The sequence below is a fragment of the Sesamum indicum genome, linkage group LG7, assembly GCF_026168435.1.
Source record: "Sesamum indicum cultivar Baizhima isolate 11 linkage group LG7, ASM2616843v1, whole genome shotgun sequence".
In the NCBI taxonomy this organism is placed as follows: Eukaryota; Viridiplantae; Streptophyta; class Magnoliopsida; order Lamiales; family Pedaliaceae; genus Sesamum; species Sesamum indicum.
In genome coordinates this window covers 15,561,825-15,581,448 of record NC_142663.1, presented here as the reverse complement: position 1 = coordinate 15,581,448, position 19,624 = coordinate 15,561,825, and the positions used below count along the sequence as shown (strand labels likewise).

Here is a 19,624-nt window from a genome sequence, read left to right as displayed (position 1 = left end):
ATTCATATTATAATGGAAAAAGATCCATAGCCGTAGGGGTGACGACGTATCAGCCCCAATGCTGCTGCTTTTACAATTCTACCCTTTCTCGATTTTGAGTAAATTGGGATTAGATTTCATGCGAATTAGGATATGGATTTAGAGGGCGTTTGGTTATAGTTATTTAAAAACAAAATTATATATTTTTACAAAATATTTATTTCTAATAAATAACATCTAAATTATTCAAAACTTGCAAAAAGTAACTCTAATTCGATATATTAATATTTACATGCATGTAAAAATAAAATAAAATTTATCGAAGTTTATAACTATTCAAATTACCGAACTTCTTAATTAATAATCTCAACTTCGCAATTCAAAATATTTAGTTGTAATCAGTACCTCATTCTCATTTATATTATTTAGATTTTATTCACACACATAAATATAGTTTATCAATGAACAGCATATTGCTAAAAACGCAATAATTATACATAACATGACCGATATATTGTATTCAATATACTCTTTGTGAATAACTTTATTGCAATATTTTCAAGAATATGTTGATAATTATAGTAAATATTGAAATAATTGGTCATGGATTAAACATGATTATTAGTAGCTAATTATAGGATTAATGTTGAGAGTGAATGTATGAATTGAGTTAGGTTGAGGGTTGATGGACTTTAAATTTGTTGGGGCTTGCATCGTTTTAAAGATGGCAACTACTTTGACCAAGGATAATTAATTCAAATAAGATGTTGGTTCCTTCTTGCATACTAAGATAGTCGACTTGTCTACGAAATTACATTAAGTAGTATTTATTACTACATTGTGTCGGCAAATATAAGTTATAACTTATAATTCATCATTTCCACATATTTAATCATCGTTGTTTCCATCCTTTATGTTGTAGTTTGTGTACTCTACTTTATTCTGACGAGGGCTGATAAAAATGAAATAAAAGTATTTTTCCTATACAGATTTCAGAATTATTCTGAGTTCAATCTAGTCCAAAAAAAATTTCCATGCAGATTTAAGAACTATTTTTAGATCAGTTTAATTTTAAAAAAAATCATTATATCAGGTCAGTAAACAAATCTCGTTTTAGGTGTCTGAAAATTTCGGCATTATTAAGGTTTCCCAGGTGGAGTAGTTGGAGGGCATTCATGTAATATGCCTTGCCCAAAAATTGGCATATGGACTCTTGGCTATCCTATTGTCAACCAAAATAAGGACCGACAACTCAATTCCATGTCAAGAAGTGGAGTGAGTTGTTTAAGTCATACAGTAAAATTAGGCAACCCAAAAAACCACAGTACAGTAAAGTGGCCTTCTCCAATCTCCACCAAAATAAACAATTGATTTACCTACGCTATTAATCATATTCAGCCTTATCAACCAAACTAAATAAACTCTCAAAGTTATTATTACATAAAATATTCTCTTAATTATAAGATTACTTGGATTTTATATGCACATAACATTTATACATAAGGAACGTGCAACATGTGGTGCAGGACATATTTAAGGTACAACGTTTGAACAGCAACAAAGGTGGATTTTTGAGACTTACAATGTTTTGGTTAACAAAATTCCTAGAAAATGTTGAGTGGTATTTGGGACATGAACATTTAACATAATATAACTGATTTGTTACTTATTACATGCATTTAATTCCCTACTATAATTTTCTACTGTCATATTTTTTGGATTCACTTCTACTATGATTTAATAGGTTGACGTCATTCACCTTAATAATTGATATTCTCCTTACCAAAACATATAATGTCTATAATTCGTAGCCTTAACCCAAGTAGGTGAAATTTAAGAATTAGGTGATCTATGGCTCCACATATTCAACTAACTCAGAGACCCCACATCACATCTATGGAATTAAATGGAAATTTTAATTGTATTATTTGTAATTTGTAATTTTATATTATTTTTGGTTATCATTAGGCTATTTAAGCCACAAATAATTTTTTAGTTTTTGTATATTAACTGAACTAAGCTTTGCGGAAAGAGTGATGAATTGGGATGTTTTCGTTGTTGATCATTGTTTTGTTATACGAGGAGAAGTGAGAATATATGTGTAAATAATAGAATAATCTGATAGCTAGTGGATGATATGTCGTTTTATTGAAATAATGTAGATTTGTATATTTTAAATAAATCAAATGGTATTAAATATTACTATAGGTAGTGGCTAAATATTAGAGTTAAGAGTGAAAAAGTACGGCAAATGTTAATTAACTACTACTGTATAATGCAAACGAGTTTGAAATATTAGCTACAATAAAAAAATAATAGCAAATATTATGATTATAGTTAGAACTGTGGTAAAAGTTAGCTTTTTATATTGATTTTGTTTGACTCTAGTGAATATTATTGATTTATCATTATTAAATTGTGGTTATTTAAAATATAAAAAATAATTTATTTTTTTTCTAGTGTTGTGAACAAAGTTTACTAGGCATTAGACGTTGGATTGGAGCATTTTAGGCAAGAGTAAAAGAATTTCTTAATGCAGGCAATTCTAATGATGGATAAATCATGTCATGTATGCAATTTATTTTTTTTTAATTTTTCGTCGATATGTATACATCAAAGTAGCATAAATTAAATGTGCATCCGACATACATATAATAGTTGATAGAAGCAATTCAGACTTCAAAAAATAATTATTACCCCTAAAATTGACCAATCCTAATTAAGAGGTTCGTATTATTCATAGTGCAGGGTCCACTTTTTCGTGATCGACCAATCGTGAGAGCTCCCAAGTACAACCCTATTTTAGGATGATTATATAATTAATTTTTCATTGCTATACAACTTAATCGGTGAAATTTCAGTTATACTTTATTTTATTTCTTTAATTTGTTGTGAGCCTATTTGTATTGGCTGAAAATAATATATGTCAGATAGAAAATATGAAAAAAGTTAACTTATAGAGTTTATTTTTGGTATTTTATCAAAAATTTTGAACTAAATATTCTCAAAAAATTACGTTAAGTCAAAAGTAAATAATGTTAAATACAAAATATTCAGAGTTTAACGTTGTGGTTTGAATCTAATGTATCAATAAAGATAAATATAAAACCTAAAGGCATAGGAGATTTTTATATGAAATAAGGAAAAAATAATATTGATTCAAAATCCAATGAGAGGGAAAAGCTGTATTTGAATTTAGTGGAATTCAATTTTGAAAAGCATAAGACAAAAAGAAATGACTTATATTTCAAGCAAAACTGCTATATCAAAATTGTTTTTGTGTCTCTTTTAAGAGAAAGTTACCGTTCCTTTAACTCATCATTGCCCTCTTTCAGTAAAAGGAGTAGTTGTTTTTGTTTGAAAAGAGAAGGCAGTGACAAACTATTAGCCTTTGTTTTTTTTAAAGGAAATAGACTTCTTCGGATGGTCGCTTTGTAATTCATATCCTTCATTTTAAACTATTTCCTGTGTTTTTAGAATAAATAAAAGATCATTAAGAACTTTACTTTTTTAAAAAAAAAATAATATGGAAAGTTGATAAATAACTTAGTATACACTTTATTAATCTAAAAATAGATAAAAAATACTTTTTCTTATGAGGCAAAATAGAATTCAGAGAGGCTATTCAAATAAGAGCGTAAACAATGCTTAATGTGTCTCTTTTGTATTTATATATGTAGGTTTAGAATATTTTTTACTATATAAAAAATATAAATTTTATATACGATGACTTGTATGCGTGAGGCGAAATACGAAATAAAATGAAAAGATTGATAGTTGTTCATTTTGCCCCCAAAGTTAATGCACAACAGAGAGACAAAAGATATATATGTATGTGGGTCCATGTTTTGAGATGGGCTTTTGAGATGAGCTTGACCCAAATCTCATTTTACAATAATAACACATATCCAATTAAATTTGGGTTGGATCCGGACTTCAATACAAATCCAAATCCAATGATGTCTGGTACACATAAACAAAGGGCTAGAATCCATAATTTTAAAGTTCTATTGCTACAGAAAACATGAAAGACGAACAATATACATATATAAATACCATTGAAGAAAAATTTCAGCACAAAAAGATGAGAAAATGAGAGGAAGTACATTCTGCGAATATTTGAATTTATTTTTAGGTCGTTCCCGAAATGGTCCAAAACTAACCATGTATATGTATTTGGATGAGTCTCTTGCAAAAATTTTGGATTTTTTTTTTATTCTTGATACAGCTTGCGATTCGATTGCTACCCTGTCGCATGAGATATTGTCTGCTCTGACTTCGTATGAGTTTCAGGGGTTTGTTTTGAAAATGCACCTCGCTAGGAATAGAAGGTCTTCGAACTTATAAACCACTCAAACTCCCCGTTTGCAACTAATATGGCTTGCCTACATCATTAGCCCTCCAGACGAGGGGCTCGGGAGGGGCATATGGCCTTGTCCCGCATATGGGCCCAAATAATGTGGCTTGCAACTTGATCGGTATCCCATTGCGCGAGGTATTGTCCGCTTTGACTTCATATGAGCCTTACGGTTGTGTCCTAAAAAGGCGTTTAGCTAGATAGATGAGGTATTGGGGTTGTAATTCACTCAAACTCCCCATCTACAACTAATATAGGACGTTTACCTATATAAATTTTGGATCATAATATTTGTCAAAAAGTATCCAAAAACATAGAGTTATTTAATTTTTTATTACCAAAAATATATATATATTAATATATTTATTTTAAATATATTTATATAAATATGACGAGTCGGGATTTTAAATCCCGACTCGCCATTAAAATATTAAAAAAAAATAAAAAATGGGGGAGTCGGGAAATTGAATCCCGACTTGAAGTCGCGATTCAAAATCTCGACTCCAAGTCGGGAATTCAAACTTCCTGATATTCAAGAGTACAAGATATTCAAATAATATGGACACTCTCAAAATATTCAAAGATTGACCCATCGTATTAAATTTATTAATATAATTTAAAGAAAAAAAATCTTTCATGGGTCAATTTTTTGCATTTTGGTGGATTATGAAGTCTTTGTGTATTTTGAGAGTGCCTAACGCATACTGAATATATTATACTCTTTGAGCGAGTGCAATATTGTAATTTTTAATAATTGTACCAAATAAATATACTATTACATTTGTACCCTTAACTGTAATGTCTTGAATTAATGCAATGTTAATTTTATAATTTTTGTATTTTAATATGTTGTTAAAAATTAATTATACATAATTAAATTATATAAATTTATTTAAACAAAAAAAAAGGAAAACACCCAAGTCGAGATTTAATTTTTATATATATACATATATATAATATATATTATACATATACAAATATATAATATATATACATATATATCATATATATATAAATATATATATATATATAAATATATATATATATATTACAAATATATAATATATATACATATATATTTACATATATATCATATCATATTTAAATATATATACATATATATATACAAATATATAATATATATACATATATATTTACATATATATCATATCATATTTAAATATATATACATATATATATTTACATATATATATATATAAAGTGGGAATTCAAATCCCGACAAGTCGGGATTCAATTTCCCAACTCTCCTATTTTTTGTTTTTTTAATATTTTAATGGCGAGTCGGGATTTAAAATCCCGACTCGTCATATTTATATAAATATATTAATATTATTTTATTTTATTTTTATAATAAAAAATTAAATAACTCCAAAAACATACCTAATCCTTATACATATATCCATATTTTTTTCTATATGTTTTGGTTTGGATGTGTTTTTGAATTGTTGTATTTTTCGTCTTTATGTGATTTTTGTCCATATCATGCTGTCAATCTTATGAGCTTATAATTCTTAAAAGTTTTGAATTTTCAAAAAGTAAATCTGATGTTGAAATGTCCATACATACATCTTTACCACTTATACTGATCCAAGATGTATATATAAATGTGTATTTATTTATATTTATAATCTGCATTAAAAAATATTAACTTTTTATACATAAATATTTAAATTTATAATCATAGTAGTTTAAATAAACGTATCAAACAAACACATACTCACATAAAAATAAAATAATTGTTTTACAATAAATAAATTATAGATTATACATACACATATAAATATATAAAATACAGATAATATTCATAAAAAAATTTGAATGGGCGGTGGTGAGGAGGGCTGACGGCGCGAGGAGGGGAGAAGCGGGGGAAGTAGGGAGAGGCCGGTCGGTGCCGTCGTTGGTTGATTGTGTATACATATATATATATATATATGTTTTATATCTGTATAAATATTATATATAATATAGTTATGTTTTTTTTTATATAATTGTATAAGTAAAATTAAATTTGGACTAGTCAGTGTCATCATAATTGTGGTGGATTCTACATATATAGTAATTATATGAGAAAGGGCAGACATAAATTGGGAGATGGGCAATGATTCATGTGCAGAGTTGGGGGGAGAATCCTAAATTCTGCAACTGTCCAAATATACAGAAAAAAATCCAATCAGTTTCCAGTCAGACAAAACAAGATTTGAGGACCCCTATTATTACTGATTTGTCCTTATCATTTTCACGAGGATACAGATCTTTATTCCACATATACATACATATCTCTACTTTACTATAATTGAAAAAAATAAAACTTTTGATATTTTTAGTTATGAATCAGGTATGGGCAGTTGGGTGGTTTTTACTCATGCAACTAAGACTTACAACGGATGGTAATTATTCTATTTGTTAATATCACGTATAATAATTTATGTGTATAACAACATTTAATCACATTCAGACATAACGTGAATTAGGTTAATTTATTATGGTGAGAGTCTATTGGTCTACATTTTCACATCTTATTTGAGCGGATCACGAAAATATCTTCCTTGCATTTTTAAAAATTATCCAAATAATTATATTTTGCTGGATATACTAAACTCGACTTTGGAGTATATCCATTAATCCCTATTCATTGAATTAAGGGAATCCCTAAATTTGAATGAATTCCCATAAATATGGAATGAATGGGGTCAAGTTCTATAGAAAATAATAAAATTCTTAAACTCTCATTTTGAACTATATTTTATAACATGATAATGGAGTTAATATGATGTGATTTTGAAATTCTTAATTCCAATATTCATTCTCCTCAAATTCAAATTCTTAATTAAAATTTTATACTCAGGATGGCTAAATAATATGATATGTAATCCTTTTATGTAAGAAAGGATAAATTCCATCAGAGTCCTTTAATTTTTTAAGTATTTAAAATTGCAATAAGATGAGATAAAGTAGTTAAGTACCAAAAAATTATGTCCTAAAAATAGATTCGGAGTAAGAAATAAAAAAAGCTGACCATGAAAATTTAAAGAATGAAAAGAAAAGTTGAGAAGATGTGCATTCAATAAAATTTATTGATTGTATTGTGGAATTCATTAAAATTGAATGATAGTATGGTAGCCGTACTAATAAGATAGGACCAATGGGTGCAAAGGGAGTTTTCAGCCAATATGCAGCATAGAATAGCACCCCACCGCCAACCAGAACAAAACACAAAAGAAAATGCATATTCAGAGCAAAAGGTACAACAGAACAAAGCACCTTCTCTTCTCTCATAGGTCTTTTTACTCTTTCAAATTATTAAAGCCCATACCCTTTTTCTACCGAAATTGCAACAGAATGAAGCGCCATTACTTGCAAACATCTTCTCTCTCATGCTCGTAAAGGTACTCTTTTCCCTCCCTCCCAGATGAAAAACCTTTTTTTTCAATTTTATTTTTTGTGTGATTGTAATTTTGTTTTTGTGTAATGTTCTCTTGTTGATTGTTTTAGGTTGCAATGAAATGTTTCTTTATTGGTTTCGAATTTGCGTTTGATTGTTTTACCTTCTTATGAGCGTTGTTGACTTATTCTGCGCGTAATTGATCTCTGTGTACAGATTTTGCTTGTTGGTAAGTAGTTGATGAATGGATGATTGACTTTGATGCTATGATTGTTGTTGAATGGTAGAAATTCTTGAAGATGTCTTGATAATCTCATAGATGGTAGAGAAGCTGGTTTCTATCGGATTGAGAGGAGGGTTATCCGAGATGGGCTGTGGGTTTGATTGTTTTGAGTTCTTTACTTGTGGAATTCTACACCACAAACTACATAGTTATAGGGGCTGGGATTCATCTGTGTGTATAGGACTGATTGGAATGAACTGTTAGTTAAAGTAGGACTTTTTGAGGAATTTGATTCACAGTGAAAATTCTTTTCTATGCAATTAATGAGTGGATTTGTTGATCTTCTGAAAGCGCATGGAACTGTTCCTTTTGGCAATGCCTTAAATTTTCTTTTAGTTCAATTTCGAATAATTATATTCATGTTTGATTTCACAAAATGACAGTTCATGGCATGAATAGCAACTGAAGTGTGGTCTATTTTCATTTGCAGGCTCTACTTTAAATGCAAAAGCATTTTGCCTTTTCTGCTATCAAAATTAAGAAGTTGGAAGATGATTGTTGTTGTGTCCATATTTAGCGAGTAATTTAGTTGGCCAAATCTCGGGTCATTTTGAACTTCTACAAAGAGGCTCCACAAGTATTGCTGAGATCAATAAAGTTGTAGTGCTATTATTGACTTTTCTTTATACATACTGAAAGATGTGGTCTATACATCTCCTCCTGAACAAACTTTTGAAACCGGATGAAGAAAATTTTGAAGGTTCAGCTGGAAATCACTTTAACTTTGTTGAGACCTACTCTATTGAAGAATCATCAAACAATGGCAAGCATGAAACTTCTGTCTTGTCCCACTTCATTGAAGTAAGTCTCGTATTTCTTTCATTGTCTATGGTATTTCATGTATTATCTTCTTCAGAGTGTCGCGGAGCTCCATCCTAGTTTCTCATTCAATGCAGCCGTACATCAATTGGTTCTTCCTCTATCATTTGATTTATGTTTGTTGATGCTAGGTCCCTCATATAAACCAACAGCACACATGGGATTGTGGTCTTGCTTGCGTTCTAATGATTTTGAGAGCTCTTGGCATCTATGACTGTAACATTCAAGAACTGGAAGAGCTTTGCTGTACCACTAGGTACTATCTTTTGATAAAACATTTAAGGCTCAGATCATATTTATATTCTTGCAAATTCTCCATGGTTATGCTTTCTGACGAAATCAAGCTGAACAAGTTATAGTCTTGTGCTGTTTCTCTGTTCTTTTCCAACTATCATTCTCCGTTCTTGGAAGAACTAGGAAACTTGATGAGATTCAACACTTGAACTTGACAAAAGAGGAAATCTTATTTATCTGGAAGTTAGTTTTGGATAACCTATGGTATGTTGATATCATAATTCCGCAATGTTAGCTGATACAAGATGCCCCTTTAATCTTTTCATATTGCTGCCAAGTTTGCTGGCTTATTCTGATTATTTCTTTAAATCTGACTAGATCATGAAGACGATGGACCACACCCAAGTAGGAAAACCTAGTGCTACCTTAAACTTGTCACTGGAATGTGCTTGGTCAATATGGCTCGAGATCTCTAAAATAATCACGGACCACAGATAATTTATTTTTATTGAATTATCTTGAAGTGGAGCTTGTCCAATCTTCTAATAGACCAGCATAGTTAAATAGAGCAGGCAAATTTAATATAGCCATAGCGTAATGTTCCAATTGTTTATCTAATTCCATTTCCAGAAATTCGTTTTAGTTGTATTATCTTTTACTGTTTTCCTATGCTAATCCATTGTACAATATGTGAGACATAGAGACGATATAGTCATGCAAATGTTTACTGATTTGAATATTCTTCTGATAGCCTATTACACTGTGTGTATTTTCAGTATTTGGACTGTTGATTTAGCATATTTGCTGCAGAAGTTTTCTGTAAGATTTACATACTGCACAGTTACATTAGGAGCAAATCCAGATTTTTCTGTCGAGAGATTTTACAAGGTAAAACATCCATTCTTATTAAAGATCTTTTTTATGTGGGTCAACTATTTGATTTCTGAGTTACATTGGCTGGATCCTGAAGAATATATTTCAATTATTTTAATGTGGTCAATGATATTAAGGAAATGTCAACTTTTTCATCCGATGTTTGTTGAAAGGAAGACAGTAAGAACCAGAATTGGAAAATAAACGAGGAAGAGGACTATTCTGTTCTTTTTATTTCTTATGTAGTTTTATGTATGACTTGTAAACCCAATGGGGTTTGCTAAAAGTAGTGTTTTCTGAGTGCATAATCCTGTTGGGTCGTTATGCATTGATGAACTTAGTTGGATGTAAAATTTCGGATGAAAAGGACACTTCCTCTCGCTCTTCCACTCGTCCCACCCCCTTGTCCATCCTCTCTCTCTCTGTTCCTGTTTTGATATCGTTCCTGGGCAATCAATTCCATTTACGACTGGTCCTTAATGATTTTGAGCTGTTTTTACCAGAAACTGGCTTTGTTGACATGATTTACTTGTTTAATTAACAACTTATTTAGAGTTACTTTCAATGTGAAAAGATATCATTTTGCAGGACCAATTGCCTAATGATCTAGTACGAGTAAATATGCTGTTCCAGGAAGCGCGGGAAGCTGGAATCGACATAGAGGTACAATCTGTTAAACTAGGTTCAATAATTATTCTGTTCATTCATCCACTGACTGTAAACTTATGGATGCTATATAGTATATATATACTGTAGCATTGTTTCTATTCTTCATTTTCATTTAACAACTTTTTATATATTTCAAAAGTATGTAATTGATGTATGAATATGTAAATATTTCCACACTTATCAATTTCCAGGAGGCTTCCAGGATAAGTTTCATAAAAGTTCAGATGTCCTTGGTGTGAAGTGGTGTTTCAACCTAACCAGTTTGGTGGTTAACATTATTGAACTCTTTGGGACTTGCTCCTTATCCATTTCCTGCTGGCCACATAAACAAAAAAAATATTATCACTGTTGTGCCATTAGAAATTTCATCTTTCAACACCTTAAATTTTATTTTAGTTTCTCATTAAAATTTGTAACACAGTTTGGGAAACAAATTCTGACCATTATTCTAGAGCTGTACGCATAATTTATCACAGTTGATGGAAGTATTTATCAAACTCTGCTTGAGTTACAAAGGACAAGGACTTCCTAGTCCATCCCACTATTTGCAGTTGATGTTCAATTTGCTTGTGGCATGTTGATAATGATTATATCTTAAGGAACTCTTTCTTTTTTTTCCCCTGTTAAGCTTTTTTATGACTGCACTTCCGATTTCCTGGTCTTGTTTCTTAATTCTTTTGTACAAGTATTCTGGTTATGTAGTTCTCTTGATTTTGCTGATTCACTTATAAGGTCAAACCTTATAGTTTACTTCTTTCTCATTCTTCCTTATCAGTCTTTCTTGCCATCTTCATATTGTTGCTTTTGGATGCATGACATAGTTTCTCTTCTTTACAGTGCAGATCAGTTAGTGCCAAAGAAATTTCTGACTTTATCTTGTCTGGAAAATATGTTGCTATTGCTTTAGTCGATCAGTATAAATTAAGGTATGTTGTACTTGATCTCTTTAGATGTTAAAGTTGGGTAGTCTTGTTTTATTTCTCCCTTTTCAAGTTTCGGTTCACTGGAGTGACCCCCAACATGTTCCACTACAAGTTTGTGTGTGTATTTTGTCAAAAGTCAACAATACTAACTGATCTTCCTTACTTCTCATAGTTTGTCATTTATCCATGCAGCATTGTTATTTTCTGAAGTATAAAATTATATAGATTCTGAATCTTCTCTTTTTCCTGGATGCAGTCATTCGCAGCTAGAGGATGCTTGTGTTTCAGACTTCTATAGTGGCAGCCCAGGCTACACCGGTAAGAATGATGTGTGGTCTTGTATGTTTTTGCTCTTCATCTGGTTGTAAGTTGCAGTCAGCTTGTGCATGTGCTTGTTGCGGACTGCTGAAAATATTGACTGTATGATAGAGTCTAGCTCTAAGGTACAGCATCAAATTCATTCAGTTATCTGATCTTTTATCTTCATGCAGAAATTCTTCTGGAAACTGGATGTTTCATGACATTAATGGTTTACTGGAAAAGTTGTTGTACAAAGGGCTACTATTGTGTTTTACTTGATCTGATGTATTCAGTAAAATCCTCATTACAGTTTAGCTAAAAGTTTCTTTTACCTTATAAGAATAGTGCCTGTAGCATGATTCACTTATGACTTTTTCCAGCACGAGCATATGCAGTTCAGGACATGTATTTAGATGTGAATTTCACATCCTTGTTTCTTGTTAAACATCTCAGTTTTTGTTTGCCTCAAATTCTCACATAATATTGTTATCTGAGGTATTGCATATGAACAAGGGATTTTTCTCAATGGTTTCTTCAATTAGGTTTCTTACATGCTGACTTAGACCAGTGGCCCCTGCAGGTCACTATGTTGTTATTTGTGGCTATGATGCTGTTACCAACGAGTTTGAGATTCGAGATCCAGCCAGCTCAAGGTCTTATGTTTTTCCTGCATCTCTGCATAATTTTATAGTTGCTGCTTGTTTCAGTTATACAGCTTTTTATTGAACTGAATTTTCTAATCAAAATTTTCTTGTAATCGCTGTACACAACCACAACTTTTTGAGTTCGGATTTACACAAAATTTATGATAAAGAAGCCGTAATAGAACCTTGATCGAATTGTTACTGAAAATCTTCAGATTGGTAGGTTTGTGATTATTTTGGGTCCCAGTGTCAGAAAGTTTGAATATAATGACTAAGCTTGTTAAACTTTATTCAGCTTATGAAGTTTGTTTTGCAGGAAACATGAGAGGGTTACATCACGGTGTTTAGAACAGGCCCATAAATCTTTTGGTACCGATGAAGATCTTTTGCTGGTAATTTACAAACTGTGTAGCTTGTTCCATTTGCAATATGACCACAGTACAGGAAAACAACTTTGTGAATTAGCTGTTGATTTTGCTAAGTATTGCGTGTCTGCAATTTTCTGCATTGGTTCTCTGTTGCTGACGAAATGAACTGTTCCCTTGATCCGCATTGCTACATTGCTCAGTTTACAATCTCCAACTAAGAACATAGAATGTGTGCAGCTGGTCATCTTCGCATTTGTTATCCATGAAAGTGGTGTCTAAGAATGTTGCATCTTGTAGTTAAGCAAACAAAACCATGGGAAGTTAACTAGGTATTTGGAGCTCGGAAAACATTACTTGTGGACATCCCACAAATAGGAATGGGAATATTTAAGTGTCAACAGGGGGACTGCATGCAATCACTGATGCTAATTCTTGTTTCCTCAAACTGATTTCTTGTTCTAGTACTTTTACTGTAGTTCTCAAAGAGTTTTGTTCTAAATTGGTCCTTTACAATGTTACAGTTCGGCCCGTTTCAAATCGTATCTATATTGTGTGAAATTGAACATGGAAGTTGCACTATCCTTCCTTCCCAACACTGCAATTGTACCACATCTCACCGCTTTGTAGACCATTTTATCTCGTTACCTTGTGCTAGTCTGGTGCTTACATTTTCTTGATCATATGAAACGAAATAAACACTAAATGGCAACAATTCCACAGCGACGCACTTTTTTGATGTATGAATTAGAGAGAAGGCATTTACTTATGATCTGTGTGTTAAAATTGCCATGCAGATTTCTCTTGAGAGGGGAGGTAGTGAAAGCAACCCTTCAGGGTTCTTTTCCTTGTGAAAATGTTATTGCTTGAGGGAGGAGTCAATCAAGACAACCTATAAAAGATTGTTTCCTCGTGACATTGCTTGTTCATTCCTATGCGCATATCACGCCGTCTCTTCTTTACCTGTACATGACTGACTGTACATAGTCTCTGTGATGTAATGCTTCTCCACCCTTTGTTGTATTCATCAGCTATAATTGTACTTTATTACTGTAATTAGATACTTGTATTTCATCATCCATCTCACAGTGCTAGTATCAATTTTCGATTTTAATGTGACCAACCCAAATCGGGGCCCCTGTACAAGCCCAGCCCCCGTAGATGAAGACAATTAATTTTTTCACAATCTTCTTGCACCACAATTATAAATTTGGTTATGATCCAAAATAAATTTTCTCACAGTATTTGTGTAGGAATAGGACCCGGGCATGGTTCAAACTTTGAATTTCAACGTTTCATCCCAAATTTGGGCCTCACAATTCATCAGCCGTTGCATTAAATACATTAGCCCTCAAACTATGTACAGTCATTTTAGGCTCAATATTTTAATAAATTGAGCAAATATATTATGGTAAATATATATAATATAAGATAAATATTGAAATATTTAATAAAATTCAAGTTTCTGACCTTAAATTTGCCTATAGCACCTTAATTTTAACTACTATACTTAGACGTTAATGGTGGTACAACAATTACTTAGAAGATACTTTATGGTAAGATGAAAGGGTAAATTCTAGCTACCTTTCTTGATATGTGGTATAATCATGAATATTTTATTATTATTTAAAAAATTATAAAATATCTCCTTCAAATGAAAATTATTATGTATTTCTTAGACGATGAGTTAAAAATTACTATTTCAATCTTGCTGATTTTTTTTTTTTAAAAATATATTACAAAAAATAAGGTGGGTAAAGTAAATAATCCATTGAGAAATACTAATTCATAAAAATATTTTATAAAATTATATTTTATAATTTAAAAGGACGTTTGGGGTAATATATCAACAAAGTTGAATGAAAATCTATCAAAATGGGCACGTAGTTAAACGACATTAAAATTAGAAGGATATTTGATAGTTATTCAAAAAATAATAATGCACTTATAATTACATCAAATTTTAGGAGAGATAGTTGTAAATTAGCCAAGATGGAATTAGAATATTTCAAATAAATTAGTGGTGCTTAATTCAATAATTTAGATCAAATATAAGAAGATCGATAATTAATAATTTGTCATCGTAAATTGTTGTGGCTAAACAATTTTTTTCATGGCGTTGCAACTTGTAAATATATTTAATTATTTAATCTCATTCACTATTATCAATAAAAATGAAATAAGTGTCGGCTCATCAGAAAACAAACCTACTTACAATTACATTTACCGAGTCATTAATTAAAAAGAAATAGCTAATAGAAAATAAAAGGGCAAAACAAATGAATAAAATATGTGTTGTATTTTCGATAAAAGAAAAATATATTTATCGTGGAGTTATTATTAGCAAATCTAGGAATTAGGGACCCACTAAACTTACAACAATAGATGTTGTGGGCATCACATGTCCTAAAACCAAATATCAAAATGATCTGGACCCAATGCATTCAACACCATCCACCAAATAATTCCCACTATATGTTCTATATTTAAAGTATGTAAATAAATATTATTATTATTATTACATGTTGAAACAAGACCCACCAGCTCTTTGTGAGTGAACGATTGCATTATTAATAATTAATATTAAATACCTATAATTAATTAATAATTAATATTATAACAGATCCATGATTATTATTGAAATAGATTAATACTCATATTTTAGTGGAATTCAAATCCATAATCTCTTCAAAACTTTGCTAGTTAAATTGAATTTTATTAATGAAAATAATAGTCGTAATTATTATATTTCTATAAAAATAAAAACAATCTTAAGATATCAAGCAATGCTTCAATTATTCAAAAAAAAAATCAAACATTTATATAAAACTGGAATTTAGTCACATACTTATAAAATTTCAATGTTATTGGTGTGAGTAATAAATAGTCAAATTATGGGACTTTATTAGAGTGGATAGAGGGGAGGGATTAATTAGAGGGAAATAAAAGAGGATAGTGGAACAAAGTACATACATCCATCCGACATAATGCTTCTTTTTTTGCTTCAACCAATGAAGATATGTCTCTCCACACACACACACACACCCATAATTTTAGCTTTTTCCAACATATTTTTTTTTTACTTAATGTCATAATGTCCAACTTATACACTGTAATAATTGAATACAATCATTCATTTTGCTTTCCCGCATGTACATACCTCTTAATTGTGTTTCCCCTTATTGGATATGGACAATGCTAAGCATGCTATGCTACCTATTATTATTATTCTAAAAATATATAATACGATTTGCAACTTCATCGGTGCCTTATTATTTCTGCTTGTTCTGAAAAAATGCATTGCTTGAAAAATAAAACTTTATAAGACACTCAAATTTTTCGTTCTTAATCAACGTGCGATACTTATATATAAAAATATAATCTTTTTTTTTTTTAAAAAAAAAACCCACATCAAATCAAATGAAAAAAAGAAAAAATATGGAAATAGAGAAACAATGTAAGGAAGAAAACCCTTTTCACTCTCTCTCTCTCTATCTACAAATTTGACGAGTGGAAGTAAATACGACGATGTAATCAATAATTTATGGGAAAAAAAAGTGGATTTAGGCGTAAATATTAAAAAATAGTTTGTGCCATACATCTTGAGTCTTGATCTAGAACAGGAATAATTGTTTGCCGGGTACATCATGTGCGTTCGTCCATTTCCACTACTTGCAGTCTGCAGATAAGACAAGCGTGGATCTAAAAATTATAGACAGGAATACAAGGTTGTGATGGAAGCACATAAAACATGTACCCGTAAGATTAATACAGTTCCAAATGGGGCTAAGCATCTTACCTGTTTTTTAAAATCGTCACTCTGTGGAATGTTCATAAACTTCAAAACCTAAGTACTTCAGCTCAATTCTTCCAGCTTGTACTCTCTCCCATTATTATGCCTTCATTTTTAACTCTGTTTTTCTTTTCTTTTTTTCAGCCCCACTCACACCCACATTAAAGATATGTGCCCGTCAAGTTCTATGTCATGAATTCGAGATCTTAAAGTCCAAATTCCTGTATTGCTGGATATGTCTTTATTCATTAGAAGAATTATAACACTTAACACAATTAGTTTTCATAATTAATAATTAATAGTCGTAGCAAATAAAATTTGAAGCCAAAAGAATGCTCTAGTTAGGTTTGAAATGTTTTTCCTCCAAATTTCTTTGAAATTAGATAAACTAGGTATGTCAGATGTTTGTTTCAAGTTTAATCGAATTATATTCTTTACAATACCTACCAAATTTTTGAATAAACCATCAAATAATAAAAGAATGTATTATGATAATAATAATAATAATTTAATAGTTTAATATATACTTCAATATAATTAGAATACTCCATGTATAATTAATCTGTGCCTGTTTAGTTGAATATAATCAAATTAACATTCAATATAATTAGGAAGTGGTTGTATTAAAGGTCAAGTCATGGTGGGGGAATGCTGTGTATACAACTTTCAATGTCACCCACCTTATTTTTTGTTAAATATTAGAAGATGGAACATTGATGGATTCGTACGATATGAGTAATATTTTTAAATACAGTAAATTGATATAAGTTAAAAAATTTGTCTTCTCATTTTCTTCGGGACGTCTCACATAAAATTTAATCTCAAAAACAAATTTTTCAAGAAAAATATAATTTTAATCAAAAAAGAAAATGATAGGGATTATTGAATTTGAAGATACAGATTTCAAATTTTCATCATAATAAATATTTTGATTTCGCTTATTGAAAGATATGCTAATAGTATTGAATAATATAGACAGTATTGAATAATATGAGGTAACTTAAAATGACCATCATCACTTGAAGACAACAATGTAAATACAAATAAAAATTTACTCTGATAAATGAAAAAAGAAATAATATTTATTTTGAGAAGTAAAAGGAATATAGATTTGTAAGCATAGAAAAAGTCAAAATCAAAGACAAAAAGCATTTAATAGTGCATTTAATTATAGGAGTGTTTGGAGTAATGGGAGACAGCTGAAGAAGGGGTGTGTGAGTGTGAGTGTGAGTGTGAGGATTGGAGGAGGAGTTGAAAACGACGTTTGAATGAGAGAGAGTGTGTGTGTGTGTATGTGGGCGGGAAACTCTTAAGAGAGACAACCAGCTTTCTCTTTCTCTTTCTCTTTGTCTTTTCTCTTTCCCGGCAAACGAAGCAACCTTCAATCAGAATGTATGAAAAAAGCAGTACTAAAATTGTTTGGAGTGTGAGTGAGTTTTCCTTCTTACTACAAATGCCGCGGATGACTGCACATCACCGCCGCTGCGCGCATCACCGACCATGCTCATGCCAATTCCACCGGATGCCCTCAATTGCTAATTGTACATCTATTCATCAAATGCCGATTTGATCAAGTTGTGGACAGTATGTTTTGACACCTGAATTTTTATGAATATATTGGGGTTTCACTTCTTATGTATAAATTAATTATATTGAAATCGAATTATGCGATCCATATAACCTCGAGCTATCCTGACTTTTTCATCGAAAAATTTTCGATAAGTTCAAATCTAGTAAACCTAACGTCTTGTTGCAAGTCAATTACATCACCCAACTCTAGGATATGAGGTGAACCTCCTCCAACAAGAGATAACAGTTCATCAAAAATCTCGACCCAAATCATATTTTATTTAAATATTTATGGTAAAATACATTTTTCCCCCTTGAATTAGTTGTCATATAACATTTACCCCCATGATAACAAATGTAACACTTACCCCTCTAGTGGAAAGAAATACCACTCATGCCTTGAACAATTATATTATTCTTAATATATTTTAGTATTTTACACATTAAATCATCACCAAATTATTTTTAATTAATTTTTCTAATAAGTAAAGAATTTAAATTAAAAGTGGAGTATAAATTAATATATAGTAGATACACAACAAATATAATATAACCAATAACTCATATATGCTTCTTAGAAGAAATTGACAAATTTATATGCTTAACCAAAAATTAAATACTTTTAGAAAAAAATAAAAAAATATATTTTACCATATTTCTTAAAAAAAATATGTTTGAAAAATCGATATGTAATTACTCATTTTTATCTAAAAGAATAAATACTTAATAACTTAATTTTATTACCAAACTAACAAAATCTTTTCATGAAAATATTTTGTGTATTTATTGTACTCATTCATTACTTAATTTTGAGTCTATAAAAAAAATTGCACTATTTAACTCATAAGCTGTATTTTACTTTATTATAAATAAAATATACTTTTCCAATTAAGAACATTTTAATTATACTTAAAATGCAAAATTTATAAAAATAAAAATAAAAAATTATTTGAACTATATATATATATATATATAAGTAGGGAAAAAAGTGTAATATTTATTAGTTTAGGGGGTAAATATCACATAAGCAAAGTTATTTTACCCAAATAATCATATCATCAAAATAACTGGACTGTAGCAATAAACGACATTGGATAAATTTTGGTGTGCAAATATAATTCATATTCTGATAACATAATTATACGGAGTAGACAATATTTCCAAAAGCAACTCCTCACCTGAAAGCATTTATAGATCATATATACTTTTATTGAAACATCAAATAAATAGATTATTAATGCACTTTTAACAAGTATGCATTTTCATTAATAGTCACATCTAAAATTAGTCCATCTTAAATGAAAATAATTTAGATCAAAATGCACACACACTATAAAAGAAACTATTATTAGCTATAATATTAATAACTATGATAAAAAATCATAGTAAATAACTATTATTAATTACGATTAA

The 19,624-nt window shown here is 30.2% G+C and overlaps 1 protein-coding gene across 2 annotated transcripts; it reads left to right on the top strand.

Moving 5' to 3' along the window:
• The first annotated feature begins 7,545 nt into the window (after positions 1-7,545).
• LOC105167113 (guanylyl cyclase 1) lies at positions 7,546-13,963 on the top strand. Of its 2 annotated transcripts, none has more exons than XM_011086688.3 (10): positions 7,546-7,743; positions 8,453-8,823; positions 8,973-9,097; positions 9,852-9,963; positions 10,537-10,611; positions 11,455-11,543; positions 11,797-11,858; positions 12,409-12,493; positions 12,801-12,876; positions 13,647-13,963. In XM_011086688.3, exons 2-10 carry the CDS (start codon positions 8,662-8,664, stop codon positions 13,701-13,703), a joined length of 843 nt encoding a protein of 280 aa, XP_011084990.1. In that variant the 5' UTR covers positions 7,546-7,743; positions 8,453-8,661; the 3' UTR covers positions 13,704-13,963. The 2 variants fall into 2 exon arrangements, with proteins under 2 accessions (XP_011084990.1, XP_011084991.1); XM_011086689.3 differs by having other exon boundaries at positions 7,551-7,743; positions 12,421-12,493.
• The last annotated feature ends 5,661 nt before the right edge of the window (positions 13,964-19,624 follow it).